Here is an 18662-nt window from a genome sequence, read left to right as displayed (position 1 = left end):
CAAGTCCTCGGCCAAGCTGTTCCTATGTGATTTCAGCTGGATAACATGAGGGAATGATCAAGAGGTAGACAGGAGAAGAAGGATATGATTTTTACATTCTAGTCCAAAGAGATGGACCTCCAAGGCTCGAGCTTCTAATTAGCCCTATCTCTTTTTCTAAAATGCTAATATCTACACTGGCTCACCCATTATGTCATCAGAGCTCAGTTTAGGTAGAAGTATTCTTGCTGAGGGCTAATGTGAAAATTACACAGTCGTCGTAATGTTTTCATTCTTAGGTGCTAGATGAAGCAATCGCCTCTGAATATCTGCAATGCAACCCGGGTTACCATAATAACATTTGAAGAGATTAGTGAGACAAGTCCCAGTGAGCAGGCTGAGCCTCACATGCTAACACTGACAAAGGGATCTGAGACATCACACCAAACTGAAGGGTGAAATCCAGTTCAGCGGCTTTGGAGGCGCAGACAAATTGAAGGAGTGATTTTACTGATCGGCAAGCTGCCACATGAGCAGATCACAACATTAGAGAGAGAGGTAAAATGGTTATGATGGAAACAAAACATTCCTTTAAGCTAAAATAATGATGGCAACAAAAAACTGTTGCATTCTGGGAAACATCTTTGTAGAAATCATATTTTATAGCATAGTTGTTCTGCGAAACATAAATCCATTCCACTAAAAACTCCCACTAATAGAACAACGATCAAAATGAATGAATGACGTCTAATTTATTAGTCATTAACATCAATATACTGAATACACACGGAATTCCTTTCCCTATTGCAACCGTTTAGGTGGTCTCACGTGCCAGTCTACCATTATTCCTCGCTGTTTCTTCTGGGTTGCTATGTAAAGCACAGCATTCCTGGGCTCTCCCAGGTCTGGCCTGTTAATGAGCGGCCAACCAGAGACTGTGGGCTAGCACCAGGCCAGCGCCTCACCACTCCAAAGCAAATAAACCAAAAAACATTGTTCTAGGCAAGATTAGGATGAGTGCAAGCACTGGGGCAAAATGTATGCCACTGATATGAAAGTAAAACCTTAAAAGGTTTACATAGCTTTCTTTGTGGGGCAGTGTTTAGTCAACTAGATTCATGTTAGAAATGGAGTAATGTGGTAAGAGCTTTCTAAAATAGGGGCAATATGCTTAACATCGGTTTATACCAGTACCTGTGAAGACATGAACTGGACAGTTTGAGATACTGGAGCTGTGGGCTGTCCTTCAATCCATGAAATCTTCAGGGGGGTTCCGCTTAGGCCTTTTTCATGCTTCAGCGCCAGCTCCTATAGACATAAAATAATGTGTCAATGGATACAGAGATTATTTTTTTCCATGATATTTGGGCAAAGGAGAAAAAACAAAAATCTCATTCTGTGCGTGTCTGTTTCACATTTAATTTGAACTCATCTTACACCTAGGGATTTGTACAAGGACAGTTGGTATAGTATACAGTACATATGAAAAACACATGCAGACATGCACAAATTAACTCTGCCAACTGCCAGAGAAAAAAAACAACTCCAAAATTGGTTAGGAAGAGACCACAGACCCTGTACCCAGGTTCTGGTAGACTGGCAGACATAATCCCTGAAGGGAAACCACACACTGTGGTGAGGAAACCACAACAGAAAAGTACACCATCAAGACAAAGGGCCCGAGGATCCAGACAGTGGGGGAACAATGAGGGAGCTCATGTTCTTCTGTCTGATGGTTTCAATTCTCAACAGTGCAGCGTGACTAAAACATCAGTTTAGGTCTCAGAGATTGTCCCTGGGCGGGTGAAGACTATGGCAGGTGTCACTCCCAGTAAGTATCAAACTCACCACGTGTCCTGAACATTAAAACAAGTGACGAGTAATGCAGAAAAGGACAAGATTAGGTAGGTAGATTAGGTTAGGTACTTACAGCTGCTGCTGCCGATGCAAACTCAACCAGAGCACTTCCCTTCTTCTTACTTGAAATAACCACAGTCAAGACATCCCCATACTAGATGTAAGAAAAGACAAAAAACAGTCAATTAGTATCAGTATTTCCTTCTACAGCACAACTTATAACCATGACAATACAAAACATATGCAGACTAAAGAATAAAACAAACTTCTAGGGGAAAGGCTATAGGAATTAATATATGTTTTGTTATTAAAGCTAATTTCTAATGACAGGGTTCATTTCTTTGAGATTGAGACAGTAATACTGCAAGGGCATTCACTAAACCCCATGCACAAATCTGAGACATCTGGGATTTTTTTTTAAAGAAACTAGAGGCAATAATTTATGTAAACGCTTTAGCTACTCCTTGTACACTGACATTTGACAACCATTTTGGAGGCTGGAAGTAGATATGGCAGAACAGGGAGGAAAGTTTGGCCAAAAAGGATTTGTGCTAGGAGTATCTCAGTCATTCCCTGACCTCTGACAAACTTCTTATGAGCTCTGTCTCTGTCCAAAGGAAATGGAAGAGGAGGAGAAGGAAGGTTAGAAACATGTTTTAGCAGGGGAGATAAAAACCTGATCTCTGCTGAGGAGTAGAGTCATTAGCAGAGCAAGTTCATATATATACATATACATATACATATATATATATATATACACACACATATATATATATATTTGGTTATTAACCTCTCTTCTCCCAAGCTTGGCAGTAAGAGGCAGGATGGACATGGCCTTTGACAGTTTTGTTCTGTGAAAATGTAGCTTTCTGGGAAGGGGAAAGTCCAGGAAAGCTGATTCTTGCTTAGGACACTCAGGACCAAGCCAACAGTGACAAAGGAGACTCTCAAAAGGCCTCCGTCTCTTAAAATATAAATATCTTAACATGTTTTTTCCCCACTCAAACGAAGATGTATTATTTTCGGCGGCCAAAGTATACAAGTCCACACACGTACGCATGGAGAAGTATACACATACTTGCTTTCCCACACAGCAGTGGCTATTTCTACTTGCCCAAACCATTAACTGTCACACAGTGGAGCTTGCCATCTCAAACAACTTTTTTTCCTAAAGATTTGTTCCCTTTTGCTCAAAGGAACAACACTTTTTTCCAGCTTTTACTCGGACACAGCCCTCCTGCATGGGACTATATTGATTGAGTGCGTGCGGAGAAGAAATTCAAAAGCCTATTTCGGCATAGCTTGACGTCAGTGACACTTGCCCTATGCACATCTTAGGCAAAACCATGCCCCTCCTCCTTGTGATGGATCATAACATGAAGTGGTCCTAGGTTGCATGAGAAGAGCAAATTTCCTAATGCCTCCCTTGGCACTGCTTAATCACCTGGTAAGAGGGGCACAAACGCTAGCGTGCATGGCTTTAAGAGGGCACTACAACATGGCCCTCAGCACTTTCTCTGCAACAAAACTTAATGGGCCTTGTTTAAAGACGAGAATAAAACTATCTACAGCGCTGATGTCATGCAGACCCAAATTATGGCCGAACTCAGGGAGCGGGTTTGTAGCTGGGAAGTGATGATGCAAGGATAAAATCGTACCATTACATTATATATTATTACCTATAACTGATGTAAGGGTTTATTTTGAAAACAAAGTGAAGGGTACTACCAAAAAGAAAGTATTTTGCTGTACTAAAATATACTGCAATTCAAATTTTATTTGATTGTTACCCTTTGTAGAAGTTTCAAGAGAGAGTCTTGAGAGTAGCCGCCATTTGTTGCATCGTCTTTTGCACACTTCCACTTCAGCTGCAAAGAGAAAGAAGACAGAAAAGAAAACAGCTTGTTATTGCACATTAAGCCTTGTGAAAACTAGAGGTGCGTGTCCATTAGCTTGACAGTTAGACAGAGTGAAACAAGTGGACTCCTGAGCAGCGGTTACTCACCTGCATAACTGCACCTCCATAGAATACAGCACAACCACAGACACAATAATGACCAAGTAATCCAAAGCAAGTCAGTGCCCAAGGTGCTCACTCAGAAAGGGGCAGTTCTTCTCTTCTCGTGGCTCACTCTGAACTGTGGTTAACCTATTTGCTTGTGTAACAGCATTTCTGTGATTGTTGCAATGTTGTGCTGTGTAAATGCTGTTTTAGAAATTACTGTGCACATTTTTTCTGCTGAGAAGAAACTTCCACAAGCGCATCCAAGGTAATTTATGTGTTTTTACTTGGTTGGAGTCCTGTCACTAAATGCTGATGTGAGTTCCCGTACTCCTAAAAAGAGAGATATTGTGCAACGTCTTAGCTCTGTGTACAAAGCATAGTAGAGTCCAGCCAAAATCACACTAACTGCTTAAAGTAAAATGATAAATGACAAGCACTAAATGTTGTTTCAGGGCCAGCATTCTGCTCACGGACAGAAAAAAAAACAGGATTTCTGGGAACTTCCATGTCTGCATAATCTCTTACCAACAACTACTTTTGAAAATGTACATTCTTCTGTCAAGAGCAGTCTACTGTCTTAGCTATTCTTTGGAAAACATGATATTTGAATGAGGAGATGTCTACTGGCACACTGCTGTGTTGTCTTTGTAGAATAAATAAATACACACACAAAAAAAGGGCATTAACAGAAACAAACCAAGAGGCTTTCTGCTTTTGACATCTCCCAATACACATCATATCACATCACAAAACCATACAATTGAACTGTAGACGGGACTAGAAATAAAAAAAAAAAACATATGACATAATGTGTCTTGTCCAGGAACATGAACTTTGACACCGTCAGTCTCAAGACTCTTGTTTGTTTTTCTAAGTTAACACACAAATGTCAGCTAATACACAGCTGCACGAGATGGCTATCAAGTTTAAAACCAGCTTTGTCTACAAAGTCTAAACACATTAGCTAACATCCCCAGTGTCTGTTAATATCCATAGGCTTGGCCGTATCCAGGAGTTAATATGATAAGCCCTCTTCTGACATTGTTACAGGTCTCCTGACGACGTCAGGCCTACTCTGTAAGAATATGCTTAAGACCTCTGCTGAGACAGTGTATGTGGTCTCTAAACAGTGAATTACGAATGTCTCAGTATGAATCAACATCCCAGGTGCCTGGCCAAAAGGGTCATTGCATTAACATGGAAGGAGGTGGACAGGCCGAGGACAGGTAAATGGATTTCTGAGTTATCTACAACGTTGCCCTTGGAAAAGATTACATGTGTTATTAAAGGCAAACAATCAGTTTTTCATGACATCTGGGATGATCTAGGAAGAATTGATCTATCCCATGTGGTATGAGGCACCTGGACATGACTTATAATGTGACCCTCGCTAGTTCATCTGGACAAGCTGTTTGGTAGTAGACCTAACACAGCCCTTAGGTCTATATGTGTATATACATACATACATATACACATATATATATACTGTATATATATATATATATATATATATATATATATATATATATATATATATATATATATATATATATATATATATATATATATATATATATATATATACACACACACATATATATACATATATATGTATATATTTGTATATATATATATATACATATATATATATATATATACATACATATATATATATATACATACATATATATATATATATATACATATATATATATATACATACACATATATATATATATATATATATATATATATATACATATATATATATATATATATATATATATATATATATATATATATGTATTTAAATGTATGTACAGATATGATTGTTCTACTCAGTACTCAGTGGAGAGTTAAAATGCTAAAATAAATAAATAAAATCCCAGCTGAGGCTCTGCCTGCACTTTCACTCAGATGGCGAACTTCCTGCTGAATAACCGCCCCCATCTTCCTACGTTATGCTCCAAGAGAAGCAAACCTCATCCCAAACTCAGCCACTGACTGACATCCCCATAGCCCGAAAGCCTTACCTTCAGTTTAGGGGTCACACTACTACTGGAACATCCCGCCAAACCCGAGTCTGAAAAAAAAACATGAGGTGAGATTAGACAGTGTAAAGTAAAAAAGACAAATAATTGTTTTGTTTTGCTCAAGAAAAAAAAGATGGCACTCAAGACAGCAGTGAAGTGACTAACAGATGGACAGCGATGTAAAAGCTGCTGTCACATGGTAAATGTATAGCTCTTGCAACAGTCTGAGGATGCACTGAGTTTCTCTGGAGACGGGAGAGCTGGTGAGGTGCTGACGGCGTGCAAATGGAAGATACTCTAAAGACATGCTGACTACACATGAGTCATATCCAGCCACAAATACTCAGTACTTCCCTTAAACAGCTACACATCCAGAGCTATTTTTTTCATGTCTCCACAATTGAGATTTCAATGATTTTTATGCAAAAAAAAAAAAAAAAAACATTAGGAAAAGGTTAAAAGTGTGATGGTTGGGGGAGGTTTGACATTCCTATTTTAACCTGCCAATTTTCATCGCAGCCAAAACACAAAAAAAACAAAAAACAATAAACTTCAAATTCAAATATACATTCAGCTATTGTTATTGTTTTTATGTGAAAAGATCTGCTCGACCACAGGGTGCCTGGTGACGCCGTGGTCAGACTGAGACTGTGACGGTTTGGGAAACATGGGGGTTAATTCAACAGACGTTGAAGGGCATTAAAGAGGTTTCACGAAATCAAACTGGATTTATCCAGTCTTTACGGGGTCTGTGCTGAACTGGTGCGTTTAACCTGGACTGTAGCAGAATGAACTCGGCTAAATCTTGAAAGTGGGCATACCTCTCTGTGTGCGGAATCGTTGCCACTGTTCTTCTCTTTCCCGCTGCTTTTGCTCCCAGCGATGCTGTTCATCAGCAAGCATCTGCTCTCCTTCCCGTCTTAAACGGGCAATCTGTTGGAAGTAGAAAAATATAAAAAATTAAAAAATAAGTAATACGCCATAACAGACATACAGGTTTTAAGTGATCCCAACTATTCATCAAGTATTGATGTCGTTATCACGAGCACGGCTCCCCTATTCAAAAACTCCCTCTCTGGTATTTGAGGGGAGAATGTGCAGGCCCTGTTGTTTTATCAGTTAAGACACCTTGAGATGAGACAGAGAGTGGAGCAGTGCCATCTACTGGTTACATTCTATGTCCAAGGCAGATGGCCACATATTTATGCATTAAGCACATGAAGCACATGTTATGATTTAACAGGGAAGCATGTGCACCCTTTTTATATATCATAAGCTCAAGTCACGCAATATCATCTAATGAGTTTTTACAGAGCCTTTGTCCCTGGTCCAAGTATTTGCTTGATTTCAACTCAATCAGACAAAAACAGGATAAAAGCACCTTGGTGTGCTTCAGAATTTCCTGGATGCACCCAATACCTTGCTTCCAGTGCACAGCTGAGGCCGGCTGCACAATAAAAATTGTATTTTTCATTTTCTCTCTGGGCAAGGTGCGATGCAACCTCAACACTCATATGGTTTCTATAAATTCTCTTACCTCTGCTTCACGTTTTCTATTGTTTTCCTCCTCCTCTTCCTGAGCCTTTGCATCGCGCTCTCTGGTCTCCAACTCTGTTGTAGTAACATGAACACACACACACACACACTGTGAATCTCTGATGCACTAGTAAAACAGATAAACCAAGCTAAATGGCTCCTTTTTTTTAAATCAGCTGTGAATATTTAATTTCTTTATTACTAGCCAATCTATGTGTCTCCCCCATCACATTAAAAACCTCAGCCCTTTTTTTTGCTAATCCAGAAATGTGTCTGACAAAAGAATTTAATTCAAAACAACCCTTGACATTACCAATACAAAAGCCACTCACAATAAAATACATCAATGGAAAGCCTGAAGGCACGCTAAGAGTTGGAAAATCACTCACCAAGCTTCATTTTCTTTCTCTTATCATCTAGTTTTCTGTTTCTTTCTTCTGCTTTTCTCTTGGCAGTGCAAATCTTGTCATACGCGGCCTGAAAACAGAACAGACATCAGGAGGAATTGTATCTTTTATCATATTAGACGAATTCTGTGAAATTGAATTCTCTTGATCGGAATGTGAATCACTCAGTTTGGACCTGAATTGAATAATGTGAATGATTGCTTTTAAAATTGATGCGAACACATCGCTGATGTAAAACAGAGTTCTTTCCATCGGTGTTTGATTAGCTTTGCCTCACCGACATGACAAAAATCGAAGTGGAAGAATTTTTATTGAGAAAAGTGAAACTGAACGATGGAATTTTTTATCGCGAGATTAACGTTCTCTTTGGCCTTGGTCTTTTTGGATTAATTGAGAGTTAACTATGACATTAATGCGATTAATCATGATTAAATATCTTAATCGTTTGACCGCACTAGTGAAAACAAATTAGGGAGCTGAATCTTACAACCAAATGATATACAATTTCAAATTAATTGCAATTTACTTACAAATCAATACATTCAATTTTAAATGTCATTATTCAGATTCTTTTAAAATTTATTCAGAATCTTTTCAAATTTTAAAAGGTTCAAAGTGAATGATTCACGTTCAGAACTAAAGAACTACATTTTTCTACCAAGTGGCACAGAATTCTTCACAAGAGTTGAGAATCATCTGTGATCTTACCTTGGCAGCGGCATCAGTTAGCACCTCGAGAGCCTCAGCCAACTGGTGGAAGAGATCGGCTAGGACAAAGTGGGACGAGAAAAGTCATGAGAAAGAAACCCACAAACACATAAACCCACAAAATGTTAAGTTGCTACAGTACAATTTTACAGTCTTCAACAGGTAATATGCAACATAAGCAATAAAAATAAGCAAGGAAGTTAATTTAGTTTAGTTTATTTATACAGGCTCGGGTCAAGTACATAATATAAACCAGCGGCATATACCACACCATTTAAAGCTGTGATGTTAACTCAGTATGATGCCCTTATGATACGCACGTCTGAGACAGACTTGGATATAATATGCAAGTCTCACACAACCTGTTTCCTTTAAGACACAGCCATGTATTCACACACATAAACTCTTGGCCTCTGCAATCTATCTTCCATTAGAGTTCCCCAAAGGGGCCACCGCTGCAATCACCAATGCCACGCTATATTCTAACCCCCCAGTTGTCATCTAAAACACACACAAATATACACAGGGAGACCACAATCCCTCTCCCCACATACAACCGCCACACTGCTGCATTATACTAGCCAGGCATAATCACTCTCTTATGGGAGGCCTGACAAACCGATACTGTTACTCCCTGGAGGGACTGGCAATGCACACTAACAGGAGACTCTAGAGATCATGCTACCAGCAGAGATACTCAGGTTACCTACATGTATGTAATGGGCTGAGATCAAATCCAATTGGTGGGGAACAGCCATGCCCAATAGGCAGCTCAGAGTGTCACAACATGGGGGGTTGAGGAAAATGAAGGACAGCCGGGGTGTCTTCAGTAACTGAGGAATCCTGACCCTCAAGCCACCTCTCACATGCGTGCAACCTTCCCTGCAGGGGAAACAAGTCCCCAATCTTGCTCGGCTCTCGTGCGATAGAGACTGGGTCTGTACATGCACGGGTTCAAGTGTTGAGGCCCTCCAAACCACTTCTTTTACATTTCTGGGAAAACGACCCCCTGCTTTTGCATTATCCCCCTCAACCACTCCAATTTCCAAGTTTTTTTTCCCCTGATATAATCAAGAATCGTCTTAACCATCCAGTAACCACACAAACCTCACTTAAAAACATGCTTCACGACCAGCCTTTTGTCCAAGGTGCCTTTTTTCCCTCCCAACAAAAAGCTACATCGAGAATTCCAGGTCCAACTGCTGACATGTCAGCTGGCAGCAGGCCACAGGAGGACTCATAAACCCAAGCAGAGGGATGGAGTGTGGTAACACTGGTGGCGGTGGTGGTGGAGTTTGGCTGGTCCTGTCTGGCATGAGAGCAGCAGGAGACATCCTACACAGTCCTGTGGCTAGGCTGTCTCACAGGGTTTAAATTGCTGTGAACGCTTGTCTAATGTCTACAGGATTTTTTTTCCCTGAATCTTCATGGCCATCTGCTCAGTTAGACGATTACCCATAATTCTACAAAAAACAATCCAGATTGCACGAACAAATTACACATTTTGTTGCAGTTCCTCAAAAATTTAAGAGACTAATGGTGAATGGACGCAAGCACAGAAAAAGACACCGACTAGCTCACTTACCTGCTTTTGGGTTGTCTGGATTCTTGTCTGGATGGCATTGCAAAGCTTTCTTTCGATACGCTTTCTTGATCTAAAAAAGAAACAGAAGAAGCCCTTTAGTTATCTGGAGCGGACGATGTAGATTACACTTAAGCAAGTATTTCGGCAGAGCAAAAGTTAATTTCTTATTCTCTGTAGCAATCATTTTAATCATGTCACAGTGAAAGCTTAAAATGAAAGCACTGGCCTGCATTTAAAAAGAATTAGGACATTATATTGTTTGGATCGAATCAACACCTGAGCTGCTCCTCTGCTTTATGTCCTTTTGAAATGTTGTTAATGGAACCTATAAATATATAAATAAACAAAATATCGAGTGAATTACCCGTTTGAAAGACAAATGTGGCCTGAGCTGCAGCCTGGTATTGGTCCATCTTTATTTAACCCTTTTCTATCATCATCATTTTTATTATTATTATTATTATTATTATTATTATTATTATTATTATTAATATTATCATCATTATTATTATTATTATTATTATTAATATTATCATCATTATTATTATTATTATTATTATTTTTAAAAGCACTACAATAACGCAAACAGAGCGCCATTGTCTAGGACACATTTGAGAAAGATGCAATTAATATCTTAGGCTGTTGGCTAAAACCTTTTGGGGGTTAAGAGAAACAAAGTGGAAAAACTAAACAATACTTTGGAGTATTGTAATGTCATATGAGGCTTTAAGTTGTGGCTGTTTTTTAACTCCAGGTCACTGCTTGGAATGTTATATATTCATTTGTCCTTCTAGGGACCAGTTAATGACAAGATGGTTTTCATTAGATCTCTGCTCCTCTGGAGAAAGAGGAGAAGCAGGAAAACTTTCTGTGGAGACCAGAGGGGGCTGCAGAGTGTGGCGATTAAGCTTTTTGCACACAACCTCAAGAACACACACTGAAATATATGCATTGCATGCTAAGGATTTGGCACACGCTTCCCCCACATGTCAAAGCTGAGCCAAAAACACACATGCGTGCACACACACGCACACACACACTTACTGACAGACACACTTTCTCACTAGTCTTAATCAGACATGCCAACAATCTGCGTGTTTTCACATACAACCCCCTTAGTGCAAATCAAACTCCTGCCAGTATGCTACGGGCTATAGAATTAAGGAGTGCCCGTTTTCGAGCCTGGAAAACGTTTTTGCATTGGAAGCCTCGTCCGTGTGTGTTGTTTTGTACAATTTTAGCGCTAGACTGCACGTCAAAACATACAGAGCTGACTGTACCGAGGAAAGGGAGGAAAACAAAACTCCACTCCGGCGGAACCAAGCACAATGGAGTAATCCATCAGTGTGACAATCAACATGGACACATTAAGCTAGAAGAGCAAGGAATAGGAAGTCTTCACAAATTTTTGCAAAAAGCTTTAAGCTTATCACGGCTCAGACAGCTCCTTTCTCGCATTATTTTCCCTCTGTAAATGGGAAAGAGGTCTACTGCAGAGAGTAGACATTATTATGGAATATTTAGTCTTGTGTTGTGTTGCTTGGCACACACAGCCTAGTCTAGCTTTGCTTTCTCTCTTTTAAAGATGACTCGATATAACTTGTTTGCATCCAGCACAGATAATGAGATCACCATGATAAATTCCTGCCGATACCTATAGTAGTCCGATCGAGTCTTAATGCTTTAGCTGTAAATTAGACATTTACGCTGATAACTCTCTTTCCAGGAGGTCACCTGTGCTTAGTGAAGCATTTATATCATGGGTTTATGGATCGTATTGAATATTTCTTTGTTTCAATATCAAATTCAGTGTTTTTGACCAGTATCAGACAATATCGATGTTTATATAAATATATATTTATTAATATACATTTACCATAAAGAAATTCAGAAAATAAATCTCATTTGGGTTTGTAAAATTGAGTATCACGGTACACAGCTGAAAAACTGAAAAACAACGCTAAAAAAACTCTTCCCTGTTTGATCATCACATAGAGTCGCACAGAAGACGCAAAATCCCTTGCTATCCCTTGATCCCTTGTCTTCGGACTTACTTGAGGACACTGTCCTGAACTCACACTCGCTCTATGCCTCATGGTCTTCATCACCCGCAGCAAGCTGACAAGATAAACATGTCACCACATCTGCTGTGAACACTGCAGATGTTTAACTTTGCCAGGTGTAAAGTCTGGCCCATTGAACTGCTTGACAAGTAAAACCTGTCATCGCTATCTTGGTGGAGAGCAGCCATGTTTAACATCATCATATTTGTCTCGCTGAGTTCAGTCAAGGATTAATTTAACACACATGCTCCTATGTATTTCACTTAACTACCTCACCTCCTGGTCTCATACTTCTCTGTGTATCTTTTCCCCTTTCACTCCCACTAGCATTCTCCACAATATCTTGTCTCCACTGCTCTTACAGTGATGTTCTGTTAAATAATACATGATTACTCCCATCAATGTCTTGACACGCAAGCCTTCCTTGATGCTGGAAGACCCTGAAGTCCTTTGGTCCTAAATTAGAAGTCATAGCAAGCCAACTTTTAAAGAGGTTAGCACATGTGTGGATAAGAACTCTCAGATCAAGTAGCATCTTCCTACAGGACTTATCCAGTGAATTACTGGAGCAATCATCTTTGTGCAGCTTACCGTGACCTTTTAGAATTGGCTCTTATATCAGTTATGAGTAAGACCAAATAAAGAGAAAACCATTTAAAACTTGGCAAAATTAACTGGCGCTTTTGTGCTAACAGGGGAGCAGAAATATCTTTAATTCTGCTTTATCTTCCTTCTCTTGCAATTCAAATCACACAGCATTACGACAGGTCCTTTTTTTCTTTTCCTCCCTTGGATGGGAGAAACCGTAGCTATTTATTACACCAACGTTTGCGGAAGATGGAACAAAAAAATTCAAGAAACGACTTTGATATTGATGCAACTAACCAACAGTAGATCAATGGTTAAACCAGACTTTCAATGCCACCCTGAGTCCTGCCTGCCTAACTGCACAACTACATCTTGTCTTCATTACACTAGCCTTTGGTGCCAATTACTGTTGACAAACTGGTCCTGGTACAGCCTCAGTGAGGCCCCAAGCCTGCGTAGCTGATTAGATGCCTGATCTGCTATAGTCCCATCCTCCTTAATTACAACACTCTGCTATTTGTGGACCATTATCAGCTAAAGGAAAATAATAACAGGCACTAGTGGGAGGCAGAAGAAGATTGGCAAAGACAAGGGCAAGGAGGACAGTAACTGAAAAGAATGAGCTAAAATTAAGACAAGAAACTGGATGTAGTCAGACACTGATAGATTTCCCACGTGTTTGTGAATCCATTCATTCAGTATTGTCCTACATTAACATATTTTACATTGCATGAAATTATTTATATGACATAATTATTGGTTACCAGGTAGTACTACATATAAAATAAAAATTGTTCAGACCTATCAAAGCTGTCCGATATTGACACGTAACATCCAGTGGCCTCAGAATGCATAATTGTGCAATAATGCAATGACAATCATAACCTACAGACCCTATACAGGAATAAGTCATTATTAGGTGGGTTTCCATCAGCCTGCTTTTATGTGCAATTGTACATTTTTTAATTCTACATAAAAACACCTACATGAATTAATGAGCATTACCTGTAAAAGAATATTTCAAAATGATGTTACAGTTTGATTTATTTTGTTCAACGCATTTAGTTGTGGCACACACTGCCACACATCATTAATACACACTACACTTAAGTGAGCTTAACAAACCACAATAAATTGTGTGTGGTCTTGGCAGCTGACTGTTTCACCAAGTGATCTGTGGAAGGTAAAACACACACATAGGCAATTATTACCCAAGACCTGCTGATATTCATGGGCACAAGTCTTTAAATGGTGGCTAGCCTTCAGCAACATTCCTCCTTAGCACTACATGGATAAACCAAACCCCAGTCATCTATAGTCATTTAATGATAACTAATATGCCAATGTGCACAGTATTTGTAGGACCATTTAGACCAGGGTCATCAGCAGTGATAATAGAAAGAGATGCTAAACAGAACCAGAAGGAGATGTCAAATGCAAATCCTCTATGTCAAGGCAATGTTTTACAAGCTGTGGCTAGGATCACACACACAGGCTTAAGGATGAGCTTCCCCTTACTCTGGGACAAACAACATGTCTGAGAATGGTGGTGGAGCAGCGGCCAAACAACTGGGATAAGTAGCCCATCTGATGACATCTGTCTCCTCACACTTGATTGATTTTTGAGCCCCAACCTCAGAGCTCAGTGCATTACAAACACACACAAAAACCATCACTATCTCTGTCGACCATCAACAGACCTCACAGAACCAGCCTTCTGTATTTTGGAGTCTCATTTCTACCCAAGCCACAACCACTAACTTCCTCCAGCATACGCCTCTGGGGAGTACAGGACTTTGAGATCCAATTAGGAAATTAACTTCCTCCCTTATTTTTGCAGCAAATGTAATTTCCCTTTCGGTGCTGTGGATTTGGCATGCTGGAAACTGTGATGAATTCTGGTGGTAGGGGAAAACAAAGGACTGCAGGACAAGATGAAGATTTCCACGGTCTCCCCTTCATACATTTCAAATCCATACAGGCACGAAACGTAATTCAGGTATTCCGTTTGTAGTGTGCAGGTATGATCAACACACGTAAACTGTAGTGGCGAACATACACATAATTCAAAAGCCACCGAAAGTCGTTAGCTGTAGGCAGGTTCCTATGGGAACTGCCTATCAATCAAGGCAAGAAAGTCATGTGAAGGAATTGCACATTTACTTTCTACTTGCCGTACATCCAACTTACATTTCTATCCACATATATCCAAGCTTGTTTCTAATGAACTATTCCATTGATGCGGTTATGATTATGATTATTATTTATTATTACTAATCATGTCCCTGGGTTAAAGAAATGTATTGTCAGTGTCGAGTGAGGGAAGACTAAACTGATGCAACATCGCCCCTCAGTGGCGTCTTCAGTGAATTACTTGGACTTCAGCAGATCAGTCTGATACCGTTAACTACCGAACCTGATGCTTAGGAGTCTCGTTCATTTTAATATTAATTATTCAGTTTTACCTTGGGCGATTCATGTAGCCGTACCTTGAGTCGAAATGCATTAATAGACGCTACGGAAGCTACATGAGCTTCGGCTCCATAGTAGCAAGCTATGCTAAGCTTCCAAAGCCTCCTTCTGTGAGACTAATGTGTCCTCACACAGAACGACGTTATATTTAGCAACACTCCGGTAAACGGGCAGACAGAACAACATCGACAAGCATGTCATTCGCTAACTAACAGCTAATTGTGGCTGTAACTGCCTTGGTTTGATCTGACTAACTTGATAGCTAGCTACTTCACCCACCTGTTTGGTTGTAGCGGTGCTTTCGACGCCAAGTAGACCGTACAGGTCCATTTGTAGTATATCGCTGGCTTTTTTTGACATGTCTGTCTACAAACAGCGCCGATACAGAAGAATTCCAACGACTGTAAACGCAATGTTATCGTTGGATTCGTCTTCTTTTTTTTTTTCTCCCACTAATAACAACTTCCGGCAGGCTTCTTCTTCTACTTATCATTTCCGACAGGCTGTACGATGAGAGGTGTAATGCTGCCCTCTACAAGTCGTAGTTCTTAATCACAGTTCAACTCAAAGCTCTTTATCGTAAAAAAAACAACTGCCTTTAATTCTTGGACATGGCACAAAGGATCCCTGGGTAACGTAGTGTTTTTCTGTTGTCTTTCTTTAGTTCTTTTATATTTAAAATGACCATTAACCAGTTTTGTTGCGTCAACCAGTTAAAAATCCATAGCATTCTTTGAATTAACACACAGGATATTGTCATTATATTACTGTTATTACTATTATTATATTATTAGTAGTAATAGTATTAAAAGGCATCATTGTAGTAGTAGAAATAGTAATATGAATAGTAGTTGTAGTATAATATCACACTCATATTTATGTATTATTTTTAGTGCATTAGATTATTATAATGCATACAGTGTAATTATTATAACATATATGACTAGGGTGCCACCTCTGTTTACATTTGAATCACAGTTTGCCCTGTTTGAGTAGTGTTGGCAACACCTTTAACGACATTGACTGAAAACACAACAACATGTTCGTGTAATGGCTTGCATTTGTGTGAAGAAATGATCAGGAACAAATAGATTCCCCTAACACTGTTATCACACCAAGAAAAACATTAGATCAACACAATTAATTGTTGTGGCATGTCCTGTAGAAAGAGAAACGGAGACACGTCCGGACATGTCTCTCCTTCTCTGGAATCTAGTGGTTATTATTATTGTAAACTGTTTGGAAATGCAATGATCAGTCAGTTTCCTGAAACTGAAATCTCTCAGGGCAGCGTTTTCCTAAGGAGCTGTGTCACTGCCTCCTATAGAGGGTGTATGCTCAGCCCATTATAGGCTGCTGCGTGTAATGAATGATTTTTCATTTATTTTAAATTTACTGTAAACACTGGCAGAAGACACACGTCCTGTACATGTATGCCACACTTGGTTTTGCAGTAGTACATGGATTAACAGTCTGTTTGGGCCTAGAATCGTGGCTGAAAATCACTTGAGTGTGAATCTATAAACAGAAGGGCAATAAATGGAAATGGGATAAGGGTGTTGACTCTAAAGACCGAATGTTTGCTTTCAGCTGATGGTCTTTGTGATCCTGTTCAACTAGCTCAGCTGGAGGATTGTGGTGTATTTACAGTGAGCTCATATTTGCTCAGTTGCCTGTCACACAGTCTTGTGTGAAATCATTATCTGTCAATGTAAACGTCTGCATATTCTCCGTTAACCTAAATGTATATCATTTGGAGGTGTAACATAAGTAACCCCCTGCTACTGGTTCTCAGTGGTCCTCCTGTGAAAGGCCCCATGGTTCTTTTCACGTGGAACAAAGCGTCTTATGGTGGTGACACTTTGGCACAGGGGACCGAACGCAGCCCAACAATACAATCACCATATTGTCTCAAGCTAAATAGCACCATGTCACATGGGGGAGATGATAACACAAATACGAATATTCTGAGAGGAAATGTCACGTGATGGAGAAGCTGGATAAAAAAGTATGCTGATAAGAGACAACAACAAAAAATGTTAAAACAATTTAAGAAGACACACAATAACTATACATTTCCTGTTTTTGCTTATCTTCAGGGTCCTTAAGGGGAAATGTAAACACAGTTAAGGCAGTAAAGACTTTTATGGTTCTTTCAGAGTTCACAGTATGTGGAAAATTAGTTCCATAATGGCACATTCTGACTCCAAAAACACAGCTGAATTTCTATGTCACTCTGTCTTATGACTTATGACTTATGACCCTTTATTTTTTTTAAACTGTCAGCTCATGTGTTTTTTTTTTTGGCATTTGGTCATTTGGTTTTTTTTGCAAGATTTTGCAAGAAAAAGTGGAAGTTGAAAATAAAGGTGTGTCAGGAGAAAGATAGAGGAGAGTTGAACAGTTAAACAGAACCTGGAGGCATTTGTATTTAAAGCCAAATTAATTCAAGAGTATGCTGGGATTGTATTCTGTTCTAGTGACGGGCATTTTGTGGTCGATAGACGACAATAATCATAAAAGTTATTTTCCCTCCAGCAGGCTGACTATCTGCCTGAGTCCAGATGCAGTTGTTGTTTGGATGGGGAAGTGAGTGTGGAGGAGGAGTAGGAGGAGGAGGAGGAGGAGGGCCCATCCACTGGCTGCATGCATTCTACAGCATCACAAACAGTGGCAAAATGCACCACAACAGGCACGTGAAACCGGAAGTTGGGCGGTCCTAACTACAAAATAAAGAAAATAATACTTGCGATACGTTTAATCACATAAATATAATGTTTTTTGATACCTACTGATGCCCCTTACTTATACTATGGTCAAGGTTTTGTTAGTTTTATTATATTTAAATATTAGTTTAACAATTGATGTCACAATTTATGACAATTTAACTGTCTGATGGAACCCCACAACTGTCAGAGAGAGGGGAGAAACATATTCTTAATCTCTTGTTCCCACAAGATAAGGTAAGTGCGATTTTAATGCTAATTTAGCTAATTTATTAAGCTAATTTAGCAATTCGAAAGCTAACTTGTTTGGGGCAGTGTTAGCTAGCTTCTGTTGAGCAATTCATGAAGCTTTTACTCTGTGTTTCTGTTGTGTTTTTGTGATTATAGTTGTGTTTTTATGACTATTGTTGTGTTTTTAATGCTGCATTGACTGTCATTTATTTTCAGGAGTGTTAGCTTTATTACTGGGAGGGTTTTCTCTTAGCTAGTAAGCTGAGTCCTCATATCTTGCAAATTCGATACACCAGTTGAATGTAGTCTTATTTTTCTAAATTTAATTTGCGACGACAATTACTGAATACTATTTGTTTTGGCAGCGTTCAGTTTGAGAACCGAACTTGAGCCATAAAAGCTTGTGTTTTATTCTGAAACGTTTCACCGGATGTTGCTAGCTCAGTAACGCTACGTTGACGCTGTCCGTCTC

General features: G+C 39.4%; 1 protein-coding gene across 1 annotated transcript; it reads right to left on the bottom strand.

Moving 5' to 3' along the window:
* Positions 1 to 1119: 1119 nt before the first annotated feature.
* dnajc17 (DnaJ (Hsp40) homolog, subfamily C, member 17) lies at positions 1120 to 15715 on the bottom strand. Its single transcript, XM_044017386.1, has 10 exons — positions 15513 to 15715; positions 10111 to 10180; positions 8526 to 8584; positions 7800 to 7887; positions 7412 to 7485; positions 6696 to 6807; positions 5875 to 5924; positions 3627 to 3704; positions 1910 to 1990; positions 1120 to 1287 (listed from the first exon to the last, which is right to left on the bottom strand). Exons 1-10 carry the CDS (start codon positions 15591 to 15593, stop codon positions 1162 to 1164), a joined length of 819 nt encoding a protein of 272 aa, XP_043873321.1. The 5' UTR covers positions 15594 to 15715; the 3' UTR covers positions 1120 to 1161.
* Between the last annotated feature and the right edge of the window lie 2947 nt (positions 15716 to 18662).

This window comes from Solea senegalensis, unplaced genomic scaffold (assembly GCF_019176455.1).
Source record: "Solea senegalensis isolate Sse05_10M unplaced genomic scaffold, IFAPA_SoseM_1 scf7180000015355, whole genome shotgun sequence".
NCBI classification, from domain to species: domain Eukaryota; kingdom Metazoa; phylum Chordata; class Actinopteri; order Pleuronectiformes; family Soleidae; genus Solea; species Solea senegalensis.
Note: the sequence above shows the minus strand (reverse complement) of the source record. Positions and strands in the feature narration are given on the sequence as shown.